This window comes from Etheostoma spectabile, chromosome 6, assembly GCF_008692095.1.
Source record: "Etheostoma spectabile isolate EspeVRDwgs_2016 chromosome 6, UIUC_Espe_1.0, whole genome shotgun sequence".
Lineage (NCBI taxonomy): Eukaryota > Metazoa > Chordata > Actinopteri > Perciformes > Percidae > Etheostoma > Etheostoma spectabile.
In genome coordinates this window covers 20101876-20117207 of record NC_045738.1, presented here as the reverse complement: position 1 = coordinate 20117207, position 15332 = coordinate 20101876, and the positions used below count along the sequence as shown (strand labels likewise).

The window sequence follows — 15332 nt, the reverse complement described above, 5'->3', positions numbered from 1 at the left end:
CAGATGTTGAACAGCTTACCCGGAGACTGAAGACAGAGGACATTCAGAAACCGGATCTCACTCAAAACAACATGGGTAGTTTGTATGCGTGTGACAGCATCAGAGACACAAAATAACACTCCAAATCCCAGAAAAAGTGATTATTTTCACAATATGGGAGCTTTAGTAACAATATCTGCACACCATCTAACAAACTATTTGAATAAATATACATCAATAATACATTTGAAACTATAAGGGTGTCTTAAAATGCGAAAATAGTTAAAGTATAGTAAAAAAAAAAAAAAAAGTCTTAAAATGTGTGAAAATCAAATGTAAAATTCTGATTACAGTTACAAGCAGCACATCATTGTCATTGTAAAACTGTTAAATATGTTGTGGTTTCTTGGACTTCCTTTTTCTGGTGCCAGATTAAACCAGTCAGGTTGAATTTGGCATCACTTTCACTTCATTTTCTAAGACATTCACTATATTTGGGGCATTTTATGTCTCTATTGGAGATAACGTCCCCTGCTGGATTTAAACCACTGACATTAGTCCCGTATTGCCCGACCTTCCTCCACAGCGCTGGGGACAAGGGTCTGGCTAGTCCATACAGCATTCTGGGACAGGAGAAAAAGTTCAAAAGTTGTTTTAGGCGTGCAACAGAAAACTCAGATTGGACAGATAGTCTAGCTAGCTGTCTGGATTTACCCTGCAGAGGACCAGGTAACCATAGTCCTCAGAAAATCCACCAGAGTTTAGAATGCCAACACAAAAAACTGAAAAGTGAGGGACATCTGACCAAAAATGAGGGACATCCTGGTGGATCTTGCAGCGACAGAGAAATAAGTACAGTACTACCACAAAGTTTTCAGAGATGGAGGACTTGAGAGAGAGACTAGAAGAAAAAGAGACGCTAAAAATCAAAGCAGCACAGGCTGAAATATCCTGACTTTTAGTCATTAGTAAGGGTTGAATGGCTCCTACATTTCTTATGATGTAACTCTGTTGTGTCTTTCATTTGACTCTTCCTGCTCGTGTCCTTTTTGACCTCACAATCTGTTTGTAAAAAAAAAAAAGTGTAAGTGTATAGCTGAAACTTGAATGCCTTCTGAATGTTAAGAAATCGTCAGAAATCTCAAATCACACGACTCAACGGTTCTAGAAAGTCGAGAAAGTCGCTGCTCGTAACGAGCGATTTGCGGTCGTGTCCTTTCAGTGGAGGGCGAGGTCAGTTATAGCTGGAGACACACACACACCACCCCCACACACACACCACAAAACACACCACACACACAACACACACCCCAACACCCCTGAAGTACAACTGTCAGAGTGAAAGTTAAAATTCGACTCCTGTAACACGAACCAAAAACAATCAACTGTCGCTCTCTTCTGCTTCATAACTGAACACTGACGCCTCACATTTAAACGTTTCCTCTCTCTCTCTCTCTCTCTCTTCCATCTCTCTCTCTCATCTCTCTCTCTCTCGTCCTCCCTCTCTCTCTCTCTCTCTCTCACACCCGCAGTGGTATTACTGTATACGTGATGTTGGTCTCTCTCAGCCTCATCTATCAGCCGGCGATCTCTTTTCCTCTCTCCTCTCACCATATGTTTTACCAATAACCTGCCATCCTTCAATTCACTTATTTTATATATCTCTCTTTCCTTTCTATGTTCCACCTATGCGGTCTCCACCATCCGTTCTCCTTCACTCTTTTCTTTGCAACAAGTTCATTTCCCTGTATTTCCTCCTCCTCCTTCTCTACCGTCTTTAATTTTCATCTCTCATCCGTTTGTTCCGATTTCTTCTGTCTGTTTCAATCTTATTATTTTCTCTTTCTGTTCGCCTCCCTTCTCTTATTTTTAGGCCATCCGTATCAATCTTACCATTGCTGTCTTTATCCAACCGTCTATTCAACAATCCGTTCCAATGAATGGACTTCTCTGCCTGTTTTCCTTTTTTCTGCTTTTCTACCAAAAAAAGATAGTGTGTGGTAACTTTTGTGCCACGTTTGTAAATACAAAGGCTTGGCAAATAGACAATGGATGGAACACAAGTACATAAAACCTACCAGAAAAAATATAAAACACAGTGAACAGATAACACAACAATAGAAACATGCAACACATTGACCAGTGTTTTAATTTAGAGAGGCTCCTTGCAGTGAAAGGGAGTTTTAACAAATGAATTAAAGGTGCAGGAAGCGATGATTTTTGAACTCAGCCCAAAAAAAAAAATACAACCCCCCTCCCCTTCAAAGCTCCAGCCCCTTCAGCAATTTTCGATCCGATAACTACGGCTGGCCGGCGCATCCACAGTCTGCCCCCCCCCCCCCCTTCCATCAACTGTCGTTTGTTTCCCATTTAATCAGCCAGGGCTTTGTAATAACACCAGATTTTCTTTTCCAGTGCACACAGAAACTAAAGAGCCAGGTGGATGAGATATTTGCAAAATTTGACAAAAATTGTATTGGATTAACATCATGTAGTCTACGTTGTAAAGCAGGGGTGTCAAACTAAACTTCACCACACTGGAAAATGAGAATTGCATCAAGGGCCAGACATGTTTGACATGCTTTTATTCAACCAAATATCACACAGCTTTCTCACTTACAGTTTGGTCGACATAAAGCCCTAAAAAGTCAGCAAGAAAGTTCCTTAGCCATCAAAGAGCTTAGCAAATCAAGCCTAACAACGATTTCTAAAAAATACATTTTTTAACCTGTTTCACAGCCTGAATGAAATATGAACTCTTTGGTTCTGTGGGAATTTCCGAGTCTAAAATCTGCCAAATTCTGCATTGTGTGTCGCATAACCGCGGTCTGAAAAACCGTTTGCCGGCTTTTTGGTTTGGCTCACATCTAGGGCGAAATCTATCGTGAACCTAACTTGATGTCAAAATTTGCGAGGGGCTGGATTTGGCCAGCAGGCCTTGAGTTTGACACGAGTATTAAAGGATGCTACTAGCTAACCATTATTAACTGAATTGTGCCTCCCTCCCTCCCTCCCTCCCTCCGTCCAGGTGAGCAGAAGCGTTACCAGGTGGTGATCCACGGGATCGAGCCGCTGCTGGAGACGCCTCTGCAGTGGCTGAGCGAACACCTCAGTCACCCCGACAACTTCCTGCACATCTGCGTCACACCCGTCCCCTCTGACTGAGGCCCCACCCGCCACGCTTCCCGGTCACCCCTCCGCCCGCCTGGGCCCCCCCCCCCGCCAGCCGGCTGGGCAACTATGGAACAGGAGTGCTTAAACGGTGGAAACTCTGAACTAACAGACTCTGTAACGAGAAGGAGATCCAGATGAACAAAAGGATGGGAAGGAGGGATTTAACAAGCCTCCTTTTCTATCTATTTATATTTCTACTCCTCCAATTACTACTACTACTACTACTCCTCTTTTCCCCCTCAGAAAACCTGTTTATCGGACGCAAGGATGAAAAGATCTTCTCTTCCTCCTCTTCTCCCAAAAGAAAAAAAGACATTTCTTTAGGTGAAGAGGTGGTTGAGTGAGCAGGGGATCACTCCTTTCTACTCAGTCTCGCATCTTCTACTCCTCTCCAAACATACATCTCCACAGGAGGAGAGGAGGTTAATCGATTCCCTCGTTTTTCTTTATTTTCATACATCTTCCTCCTTGTCCTGTGGACAGGGAGACACATTGGTTTGGGATTTTGGGCGAGGCGTATCCAGTCCTGCTGAAGTTGCCTTAGTTACCACGTTCATGTATTTTCATCGCCATCCTCGTTGACACACACAAAGTTTACATCACTAACTTTAAAATGCTCTCCAGGAACTTCTGGCTTTTTGATTTTTTTTTTTTTACTTTCCACGGAGGATTTTGCTGTTTGGTATGTTGCTTGCATTAACACGTGGCCTCATTTGACAAAGTGAGCTGGAAGAAGAAGAGGACCAGCTGTTTTGGAGGCCTGGAGCACTTTGGTTTCTGTTCACTGATCCCAGCCCACTTTGGGGTCTGGACTGAGCATCTGGTGCAACTGTGGAAATAAGCATCTCATTTTTAAGTTATTTGAAAAAGCAACTTAAAGCGTAACTCTCCAAAATGCAACCTACGGTCATTTTGTGAATGTATCTTTTGTGTAAACACATAATTAGGAAGGAAGCGCCACTTTTAAGATTGACTGTATTTTTGATTTCGCTATGATCGCATCAAAAACACCAATTTTAAAACGACTCTGTGTACACAAACAATCTTCTCAATGCTGGAGTTGGTTTGTAGAGCCCCTGGTGAGACTTCAAGCAAAGTTTCACGTTGTGTCGAGCCTTCTTAGTGTTTTAAAAATAGCTATTTTAATGCAATCATCGAAGTGCCCCTAGCTCTCCCATTCAAAAGGCCATTTGACCGAAAACCAAAAATACAGTAATCTTAAAATAAAAGAAGTCTGACTCGGGTACATTCACGAAAAGGCCCTAGGTTGCATTTCAGCGAGAGTTACGCTTTCATAAGCAGACACACGTGTCATCATCTGGCACTGTTTCTGAATTAGTATTACATTACAGCTTTAACTCAAAAACAGTTTAAAGCAACACCAAAGATTCTTTTGTACCTTAAAAAAAACCTTTCCAAAAATCGTTTCAGTGGTTCATCAACTCATCCCAGGGGGAACGGCACTTCTGCATTCGCTTTGCAGCCCTCTGCCGGTTATAACCCGCTATGCAAGTTTGCCAGATCGGGTAACAGATCTGTAGTTACCGTGAGATAATTCCGCTTCCAACCTGTAGGGGGGGGGGGGGGGGGGTCGAGGATAAGTGCTTTGGTGTTGCTTTAACTCCATTTGTGTTCATTTTCATTTTTTCCCATCTCCACCGTAAAGAGTGTTTTCAGAGTTGAAATAAACCGGAGTGTCCCTTTGATGGTAACGTTGGCTCCTGTATGGGTGATGGGATTCTAAGGCCATGTTTACACTTGGCGTCTTTTTTTACAAGAACAAGTTCACTAGGGGACGCTTTTGTAGTTCAAAAAAAAAAAAAAGAAGAAAAAAAAGCTGGCAGTGTTTTCATTCCAAAAAGCAAGGGGAATTTTTTTGTTGCTATAACAATAGCTACTGCTACAGTATCCGAGAGCGCTATGTGGAGCGGTGCTAACGTTGGATAAAACAAAGCGGTGGAGCGAGCTAGAGAAAGAACAGCGAGCGAGAGCAGTGCTGCTGACGTTACATAAAACACATTGAGTTCCCTGTACACGGGGCACCCGGTCATGTCAGAACTCGCTGTGCTCCGACTCCATTTTCTCTTGTTCTCATGAAAACGACAGGTCTTTCTACTCCGCTTGTCATTGGTCGGCTTTCGGAAAAGCGTGACGGAGGGCGTTTTTTTGTTGTTGTTTTTTTTTCTTTAACAAAAGTTTAACTTTTTTTTCAACTTCAAAAAGAATCTATGAGGGGGCAAAAAAAAAAGAAAAAAAGTTGGTGGTGGCGTTTAAAAAAGCGCCACATGATGTGCTCATAGGATTATAATGTGACACTGGCACCTTAGTGTAAGACGCCAAATGTGAACATAGCCAGAGGCTGTCAGAAAACGAATGAATTAACAAAATAAATCACAATGTTCTTTATTTTTAACTTGTTTTGTTGTTTTGCGATCTTTGCAGAACACAGATGGAGATACTGTATTTACAGGGGTATCTTTTGAAAGGGAATCAGCTATTTTTATGAGGTTAAAACAATGGGGATCATGGGAAGGAAAACAAACAAACAATCCACACGTTTTTAATAGCAGGTGTTGATTTCTCTCCATCAATACAACACAGTTTAGCAGTTTTACCGTCTTGTTTAGTCAGGTTTGGCTCGAGCCGCTTTGTCTGCTGCCAAACTTAAATGAGCATCTGGTTTTTGTTTCATTTTAAAAACTCCGCTTAGGAAACGAGACAGCCGGCACGATTAGGATTAAGTCTGCAGGCTGTTGGGGGGCCACAGGTGTTTGTCCTACGTATGCTTTCATTGGCAAATTTGAGTTTGTGGACAAAATCGAGACTGGCAAAAGCGGAAATGACTTTTGACAGAAAACTGACTTTAGTTGAGGACTGTGCAGATTGGATTACTTTGCCTAATATGGAGGCCCTAATAAATCAGCACTGTTTTTTAACAAAGTTTGTATCATATATTACCATCTTGTTCTTTGTTTTCATTTTTTACATTTGTCCATACTGAAATAAAAATGATGCTTAAAGCATTCAACTGGGACTGTTATCCAGAATGACTTCAAATAAAAAGTGAGTTGATTTGAATATTCAATTGTCAATAATGTAGTTATTACAAAAACTAGTTCCAAAAACGGCACAATATTTACTTAAAAAAACACCTTTCACACCACGACCCTTGGAGCAGTGCAGCTTTAACCCTCATGTTGTCCTCGGGTCAAATTTGACCGTTTTTTTTTAATTACAAAAAATGGGCGTTTGAAACAAGCTGAATATGTCAACATTAGAAATATCAAATAACTTTGGAAAAAAACTCAAAAAAAGCCACCATAACATTGAAGAAGTGGCAAAAATGTCAGAAAAAGGGTTAACTTATTTTCATGGTTGACAGGAAGACAACACAAGGGTTAAGAAGGATTTTATGTTTTTTAATGAAAATGTGTCACTTTCCTTAGTTATTACAGCTGGGTGTCATTTAAATGTCTCTTACATTTCAATGACAATACTAAAACAATACAAAACGTTTTTTTAAATATGCGTTTAATATTTGTGTTAATTGTACGGTTCTGTACTGTTGTTATGCATTGAATTAAATTTGAAATATCCATAAAATATGTCACTTAGTTGGGGGTCGACAGTTTGCTCAATGATAGGAAAGGGGTCCCACCTGCCGGTTCTCTACATAGCTGGTAGCCCCCATTGTCATATGTTGTCCCATTGAGAACACTGGTAATCTGGATTTGGTAATCGTGAAAACTGTATCTGGATCAGGGTGATCCAGTCCAATGTTGCTTTGAAAAACCGGCATAAAAGCAAGACAGATTGCCGGATCCTGAATAGCCAAAAATGGGATTTCCAAATCGGGATCATTTTGATCCATATTAAATGTTTTGATCACCTGGCCCATCATGTTCCCTGCTGCACTCCTCCCAGGTACAGAGGCCAGTGTATTCTGAATCCCAGCCGGTTAGTGAAAGTGTCCTTTTTTGGGTTTTGTCCAGCTTTGAAGTCAGCGTTCTTTCCCTCTGGTGTTTTACCGTCTTTTCACTTTATCCATCTCATAAAGAACATCTCTCTTGTATGCGGTTTACTGCTGACACTCGCCCTCCCTCTCTCTCTTCATCTCTCCTGGTTAATTATCTGTTGGCATTCCACCCGCTGCTAATGAGACCACTAAACCGTGCTGTCAGACAGGCCTCAGGCGGCGTGTGTGTGTGTGTGCGTGTGCTTGTCTCAATGTGAGCAAGCTAGGTTTCACGGAATTAAACCGTACAGTGTGTGTAATTTGTGTGTTTATAATTACAGACATCATTTATAGCCCCCTGCAGGTGTGTGTTTGAGAGAGAGAATTTGCGCACACACACACACACACACACACACACACACACACACACACACACACACACCACACACACACACCTCTTGTCACCCGCCATCTGCTAAATCAAAGTGTATTGTGTGTGTGTGGTTGTAGGAGTGATGTCATACATGTCTCACGTCAGGTCTCTATACTGATGTGCTGCCCCCAGCTGATGGGGACGGCGGTTATGGGTGTTGAGTCAAGACCCGGGGCTCACTGTGTGTGTGTGTGTGTGTGTGTGTGTGTGTGTGTGTGTGTGTGTGTGTGTGTGTGTGTGTGGGTGTGTGTGTGGTGTGTGTGTGTGTGTGTGTGTGTGTGTGTGGTGTTTGTGTTGTACCGTGTGTGTATACACACATACACACTGTAGCTCTAGACGCAGTGATGAAGACTGTGTCTCACTCTGTCTCGCTGACACACACTCTTTTATGGGATTCCCAGAGCCGCCGTCCGACCGCTGTACTGTAACACACGGAGGAGAGAGTGAGATGCTTAGTGAGGTGTTTGGATCGAATGAGTCAAATGTAAATTGTTTGCAGGGATGCGTTTCCAACCTTTTTTTTCTTCTTCTTCTAAATCCCTGAGTGTCTTAGTGGCTCCACTGTGGAGCAAAATTGAAATTTTGAACGTCAAAGACTTTATTTTGTGCATTCTGATGATTTATTTCTGCAACCATTTGTAGTGCAAATGTTTTTATTAATGTAAAGGAAAATATAATAGGTTTTCGGGGTGGGTTGCACTGGGCAGTTTTGTAACCCCACCCCCCTTGTAGATTACACCTATGACTATATGGTTACCTGCTCCTCAGGTCTCTGCAGGGTAAATCCAGATAGCTAGCTACAGTGGTGTGAAAAAGTGTTTGCCCCCTTCCTCATTTCCTGTTCCTTTGCATGTGTGGCAACTTAAGTGTTTCGGAACATCAAACCAATTTAAACAATAGTCAAGGACAACACAGTAAACACAAAAGAAATTGTAAATGAAGGTGTTATTTTAAAGGTGAAAAAAAATTCAAACCATCATGGCCCTGTGTGAAAAAGTGATTGCCCCCTAAACTAATAATGGTTGGGCCCCCTTAGCAGCAACAACTGCAACCAAGCGTTTGCGATAACGTGGAATGAGGCTTTTACAGCGTCCTGGAGGAATTGGGCCACTCATCTTTGCAGAATTGTACTAATTCAGTACATTAGAGGGTTTTCGAGCATGAACGGCCTTTTTAAGGTCATACCACAACCTCTCAATAGGATTCAGGTCAGGAATTGGCTAGGCCACTCAAAGTCTTCATTTGTTTTTCTTCAGCCATGCGTGGTGGACTGGCTGTGGTGTTTAGGATCATTGTGCTGCAGAACCCAAGTTCGTTTCAGCTGAGTACACGAACAGATGGTCGGACATTCCTCAGGATCTCTTGGTAGACAGCAGAATTCATAGTTCTTATCACGGCAAGTCTTCCAGGTCCTGAAGCGCAAAACAGCCCAGACCATCACACTACCACCACCATATTTACGTGTGGTATAATGTTCTTTTTATGAAATGCAGTGTTCCTTCTACGCCAGATATACTTGGAACACACCTTCCAAAGAGTTCCACTTTTGTCTCAAGGTCCACAGAATGTTGTCCAAAAGTCTGGGGATCATCAAGAGGTTGTGGAGAAATTGAGACGAGCTTTGATGTTCTTTTTGCTCAGCAGTGGTTTTCTCCTTGGAACTCTGCCATGCAGGCCATTTTTGCCCAGTCTTTTCTGATGGTGGAGGCCTGAACGCTGACCTTAACTGAGGCAAGTGAGGCCTGCAGTTCTTGGAGGTTGTGGGGTCTTTTGTGACCTCTTGGATGAGTCGTCGCTGCGCTCTTGGGGTAATTTTGGGCGGCCGGCCACTCCTGGGAAGGTTCACCACTGTTCCATGTCTTTGCCATTTGTGGATAAGTGTCTCACTGTGGTGGCTGGATTCCAAAGCTTTGGAAATGGCTTTATAACCCTTTCCAGACTGATAGATCTCAATTACTTTCTTTCTCAATTGTTCCTGAATTTCTTTGGGTCTCGGCATGATGTGTAGCTTTTAAGGATTCTGGTGGACCTTACTGTGTCAAGCAGCTCCTATTTAAGTTATGCCTTGATTGTGAACAGGTGTGGCAATAATCAGGCCTGGGTGTGGCAGAGAAATTGAACTCAGTGTGGACAACCACAGTTATAGTATGTTTAACAAGGGGGGCAATCACTTTTTCACACAGGGCCATGATGGTTTGGATTTTTTTTCACCTTTAATAATAAACACCTTCATTTACAATTGCATTTTTGTTTTACGTGTTGTCCTTGACTATTGTTTAAATTGGTTTGAGTTCCGAAACACGTAAGTGTGACAAACATGCAAAGGAACAGGAGATGAGGAAGGGGGCAAACACTTTTTCACACCACTGTAGACCATCTGTCCAATCTGAGGACTATGGTTACCTGGTCCTCAGATCTCTGCAGGGTAAATCCAGACAGCTAGCTAGACCATCTGTCCAATCTGAGTTTTCAGTTGCACGACTAAAACAACCTTTGAACGTACACGTGTTCCACCAAAAGTTCCTTCCCTAGACTATTTTGCAGCGGCACCGTGGCTCCGTCCGGTGCTTACCACCGCCCAAGAGGGCTGTGATTGGTTTAAAGAAATGCTAATAAACCGGAGCACATTTTCCCCCGATCACGGAATGCTGTGTGGACTAGCCAGACCCCCCTCCGCTGCGCTGTGGAGGAAGGTCTGCCAATGCGAGACTAACTTTAAAAGAAAGCTTGTCTTCCAACCCGATACCAACATAAGTACATCATGACACTTTGTCAGTCGTCATTCAGACTGATTTGTGTTACCTGGGGATTGGGAACGAGGCCGAGGATTGTTTTTTCCTCCCCGTGAACCCATGTCGTGAGACGTGAAGCTGTTGAACGCTATCTGAAGCTCATTAATAGCGTTGCTCGGAGAAGGGACAACTGAGTACACCACTGTGTCGTCTGCATGAGGATGCAGATGTTTTTCAATGCTATTTGGAGATCCTAAATCCTAAAATATAATGAATATAGAAAATAAGATGATAAATAATACCAGTCGCATCGTCTGATCTTAATATATATCAGCGAGACTGAGGGGACAGTTGTTGAGTTTGTGTCTGAGTGTGATTACTATCACAAAGGTTTTCATCAGTTTGTTTGTGTCTCCATACCAACTGCAAACACTCCTCTGTTCCAATTATAGACCAAACTTTACCGGACAACTGATTTCCAGTAGATTCCGCGAAACCAAACACACACACACACACACACACACACACACACACACACACACACACACACACACACACACACAAACACACACACCTTACCATCAACGCAGACCACAAACATGCCCTCCACTCTAGTCAGTCCCCTACTGTCTGCTGATTCCGTGAAACACAGTCTCGCTGTCAACAAACACAAAACACACACACACACACAACACACACAAAACAACACCAACACACACACACACACACACACACACACACACACACACACACACACACACCTACCTTTTAACGCGTCTCAGGGGGCTGCGGTGCTCTGCTGTCTGATACACGGAGATCAAGAAGATCGACAGATGAGAGTAATTAGTAATGAACAGGAAGTCATGAGTGTGTTTTCTTCTGAAGCCACACATGCGCGCAGACACACACGCACACAGATAACAGACTGGGACAGAGAGAACATGTGCGTCAAATGAAGACGACAACATACTGTAAGTAAGTGTAAGTGTGTTCCTGCTTTTAAAACCAACAGATTCTCACTTCCATCTTGTAAAATAGGGACGCTTGGTCAGGGGCCTTTGTTGTTGTGGTGTCCTGATCCTTTAGCGTCATATCTAAACGCGCTATTGGCGTCACTTTTGACGCAGTTAGGTTAAGGAAAAGGTTGTGGGTGGGCTTCTGTTTCCACGACACGCGGGAAGAACAGGACGGGTGTGTTTAGGAACAGAACAGGACGGTTGGGTTTAGTAAAAGAAGAAAGCAACAGTTGGGTTCAGGAAATACACCATCCCCGGTCTCCTGGGTGAAAGTCCTGTGTTTGTCTGTATATAAAGAGCTTTAGACCATGCCTTAGGCTAACCAGCCATAACATATGAACATACAGCATATGATTTTTAGTGAAAAAACGAACAGAATATCCCAAAAAGCCAAAAGTACAAGACTGTACATATTTTAATTTCTGAGTGAAGCAACTTCTCATCCCATAAACCACTGTGCACCACTGAATTATATAGTATGACAACGCCAGGCTAGTACATAAACGGACTAAAGTAACATCACCAAAAGAAGGTGGACACATACATAACACCCATATGTGATTGGAGAGAAGAGAAGAGATGAAATCAAGCTGTTGTAAAACTATTGTTGTATACTGAATCTAAGATTTCCCCTCATTGGTAATACGAAACCTTGACCAAACACATACATCAGCCACATAATTTGGCTACAAACTTGGTATGCAGACTTGCAAATGTGCATTATTGCATAGAAACCCAACACACACACACACACACACACAGGTCAGAACAACAAAACGACAGAACTGCTCTCTTTTTCATGGAGGTGCTCCGTCATTTCCAGTCATCCTCTGTCACACACTCTCTCTCACACGCACACAGACACACACACACACACACACACACACACACACACACACACCTGTTATTAACCCTGCCGCCCTTTAATAGGCAGGTGCTGAGCTGAAGAGGGCGAGACGGACACAGAGAGAGAATGACAGGAGGATGTGGGTGATGGGGGCTGGCAAGCTTCAACACTTTGATCTTTCTCACACACACACACACACACACACACACACACACACACACACACACACACACACACACACACACACACACACACACACACACACACACACACACCTATTATTAATAAGCACTGTGTGTCCCTTTCCGCACTAGCCTTAGGATCAGGACATCTTTGTGTGTGCGTGTGTGTGTGTGAGAGTGGCTCCTGACTGGCTGGTATTTGTCACAAACTCAGGCCTTTTTCAGACTGACATCAGCCCTTGTTTAGCGGTTTCCCAGCCCCCTCCCATTGACTTCACATTGTGAGAAAGTTTAAAACGTTCATATAACAAAGCACAGTAATTGATCAGCATGTCTTGTACAATGGTGGTCTATGGGTGATATGTTTTTGTTGAATCACTCTGCAGTGCTGAGCTCCATTAACACATTCATCTGGCTCGCCTCAGTTCCAACTTAGTGTGGAGTGCCTGAAAAGCTGTGATTGGACTTCCAAAATAGGACATTTAATGCAGATTTGTCTGCAATTTCAGCATACAAACTAGACACTGGGAAGACACTTGTGACCAGCTTGTGAAAAGAAGTCTTGTATTTAATTATCGTGATTATTTTTTAGTCTGGTAACCCAGGAGTGGAGCTCCACACACACAATAAAGAAAGTGACTTGTTTTTTGTCTTTGACCCCAGGTGGTAGCACTCAAGCACTGTGACTCAACCGCCCTTAATTAGTTGTGCAGAAGCACAAATGTTTAAAAAGTACATTTTAACGCTGCGTGAAGACAGTTTATGTCACTCATTATTAAGATAATATTGTTTCCTGGGATGACATAATGCCACAGCTCGCTAAAGAAAACAAACAGGAGAGAACGCAGGGCTTAATTTAAGAAAATAAAAGAGAATCCACACCAAACTTCGTGCGAACACATCCCGTGGATGCTTGTTTGCAACATGGCTGTTGTTAGTGATACACTTGTGGTGCAGAAGAGAAACCAAATGTAACCAACCCAAACAAAAGCCAGAGGGAGAGTGGCTGCAGGCTGAAATACTTTCAGATCAGCTGAGCACAATTTCCCTGACGACCTGACTCCGCCCCCCCACACACCTGCAGGGAGAGCCTGTCCGTGACGGGCCAAACAATAATCAAGCTACAGTATAATAATAACATCAATAATACATTTTATTAATGGACACCTTTCATAGCACTCAGGGACACCTTACAATTAAACCAAGCAACAATACAGTTAAAAAGCAAAAATATAATTTAAACAAACACATTTAAAAATTGAGATACCAAATTAAAAGAAAGCAATATATCAATGAATTTGAATGGAGAGTGGAGTTATGGGATCATGGGTTTTTCCGAATAGGTGAGTTTTGAGGTAGGTTTTAGAAACTTAGAATAATAATCTAAGCGTGTCAGTGGTAAATACAAGCTGCACATTTGCCCTATTAACTTACATCATAGCTTGTTTCGCAGCTGCTGACTGCAGCCATCTTGCTCAATACTGAACCATTTTCAAAGATTATTATAAAATGTAGGATATTATATGAAACAAGGAGACCGCTGGCTGGTCATGTGACACCGGCTGACTACGAGCTCGATGACCACGAGCGGCAGGTGCTACTTGTTTAAGCCACTACAGATCTTCGCGACACGGGCTAAGGATCCGTTTCTCACGTTTCAGCAGAGATTACTCTTAAATATATTAAGGGTCCAACAATGATGATCACTTTTGTCCGTGGATGCAGCTTAAGGGCCATTGACATTGGTCCTTATTTTGACTATCGCAGTTTAATATAGGACCCTTTCTAGTGGCTCCCTACTACATGGTATCCTGAAGTCCTCTTGTATAGACCTTTAGTGGTCCCCTAATACTGTATCTGACTATCCCTCTTTTAATACTAGACCCTTTAAGTGTCCCCTATATACGTTCTTGAAGTCCCTTTTTATATAGACCTTAGTGGTCGCCCCCTAATACTTACGGTATCTGAATCTCTTTTATATAGACCTTAGTGGTCCCCTAAATACTGTATCTGAAGTCTTTTATATAGACCTTGTGGTCCCCTAATACTGTATCTGAAGTCTCTTTAATATAGACCTTAGTGGTCCTCTAATACTGTATCTGAAGTCTCTTTATATAGCCTTAGTGTCCCTAATATGTATCTGAAGTCTCTTTATATAGACCTTAGTGGTCCCTAATACTGTATCTGAAGTCTCTTTTATATAGACCTTAGTGGTCCCCTATACTGTATCTGAAGTCTCTTTTTATATGACCTTAGTGGTCCCCTAATAACTGTATCTGAAGTCTCTTTTATATAGACCTTAGTGGTCCCCTATACTGTATCTGAGTCCTCTTTTATATAAGACCTTAGTGGTCCCCTAATACTGTATCTGAAGTCTCTTTTATATAGACCTTAGTGGTCCCTAATACTGTATCTGAAGTCTCTTTTATATAGACCTTTGGTCACAATAATGTCTGAGTCTCTTTTTATATACGCTATGTGGTCCCCTAATACTGTATCTGAGTCTCTTTTATATAGACCTTAGTGTCCCCTAATACTGTATCTGAAGTCTCTTTTATATAGACCTTAGTGGTCCCTAATACTGTATCTAAGTCTCTTTTATATAGACCTTAGTGGTCCCCTAATACTGTATCTGAAGTCTCTTTATTATAGACCTTAGTGGTCCCTAATACTGTATCTGAAGTCTCTTTATATAGACCTTAGTGGTCCCTAATACTGTATCTGAAGTCTCTTTTATATAGACCTTAGTGGTCCCATACTGTATCTGAAGTCTCTTTTATATAGACCTTATTGGTCCCTAATACTGTATCTGAAGTCTCTTTTATAGACCTTAGTGGTCCCTAAACTGTATCTGAAGTCTCTTTTATATACCTTAGTGGTCCCTCTAAGTACTGTATCTGAGTCTCTTTTATATAACCTTAGTGTCCCCTAATAATGTATCTGAAGTCTCTTTTATATAGACCTTAGTGGTCCCATACTGTATCTGAAGTCTCTTTTATAAGCACTTGTGGTCC

At 42.2% G+C, this 15332-nt stretch overlaps 1 protein-coding gene and 1 long non-coding RNA gene across 2 annotated transcripts in view; both read left to right on the top strand.

Annotated features, from left to right (window-relative positions):
• The window catches only part of atg5 (ATG5 autophagy related 5 homolog (S. cerevisiae)), a 33189-nt gene extending 29634 nt beyond the window's left edge, over nt 1-3555 (top strand). Inside the window, exon 8 of the mRNA XM_032519049.1 lies at nt 3008-3555. Coding sequence (XP_032374940.1) covers nt 3008-3144 — 137 coding nt within the window. The 3' untranslated portion in view covers nt 3145-3555. The remainder of the gene's footprint in view (nt 1-3007) is intronic.
• A 4687-nt stretch (nt 3556-8242) lies between these two features.
• On the top strand, nt 8243-13817 carry LOC116691437 (uncharacterized). The gene is made up of 3 exons (XR_004332479.1): nt 8243-8252; nt 13662-13665; nt 13715-13817. It is a non-coding gene; the product is annotated as an uncharacterized LOC116691437 (long non-coding RNA).
• The last annotated feature ends 1515 nt before the right edge of the window (nt 13818-15332 follow it).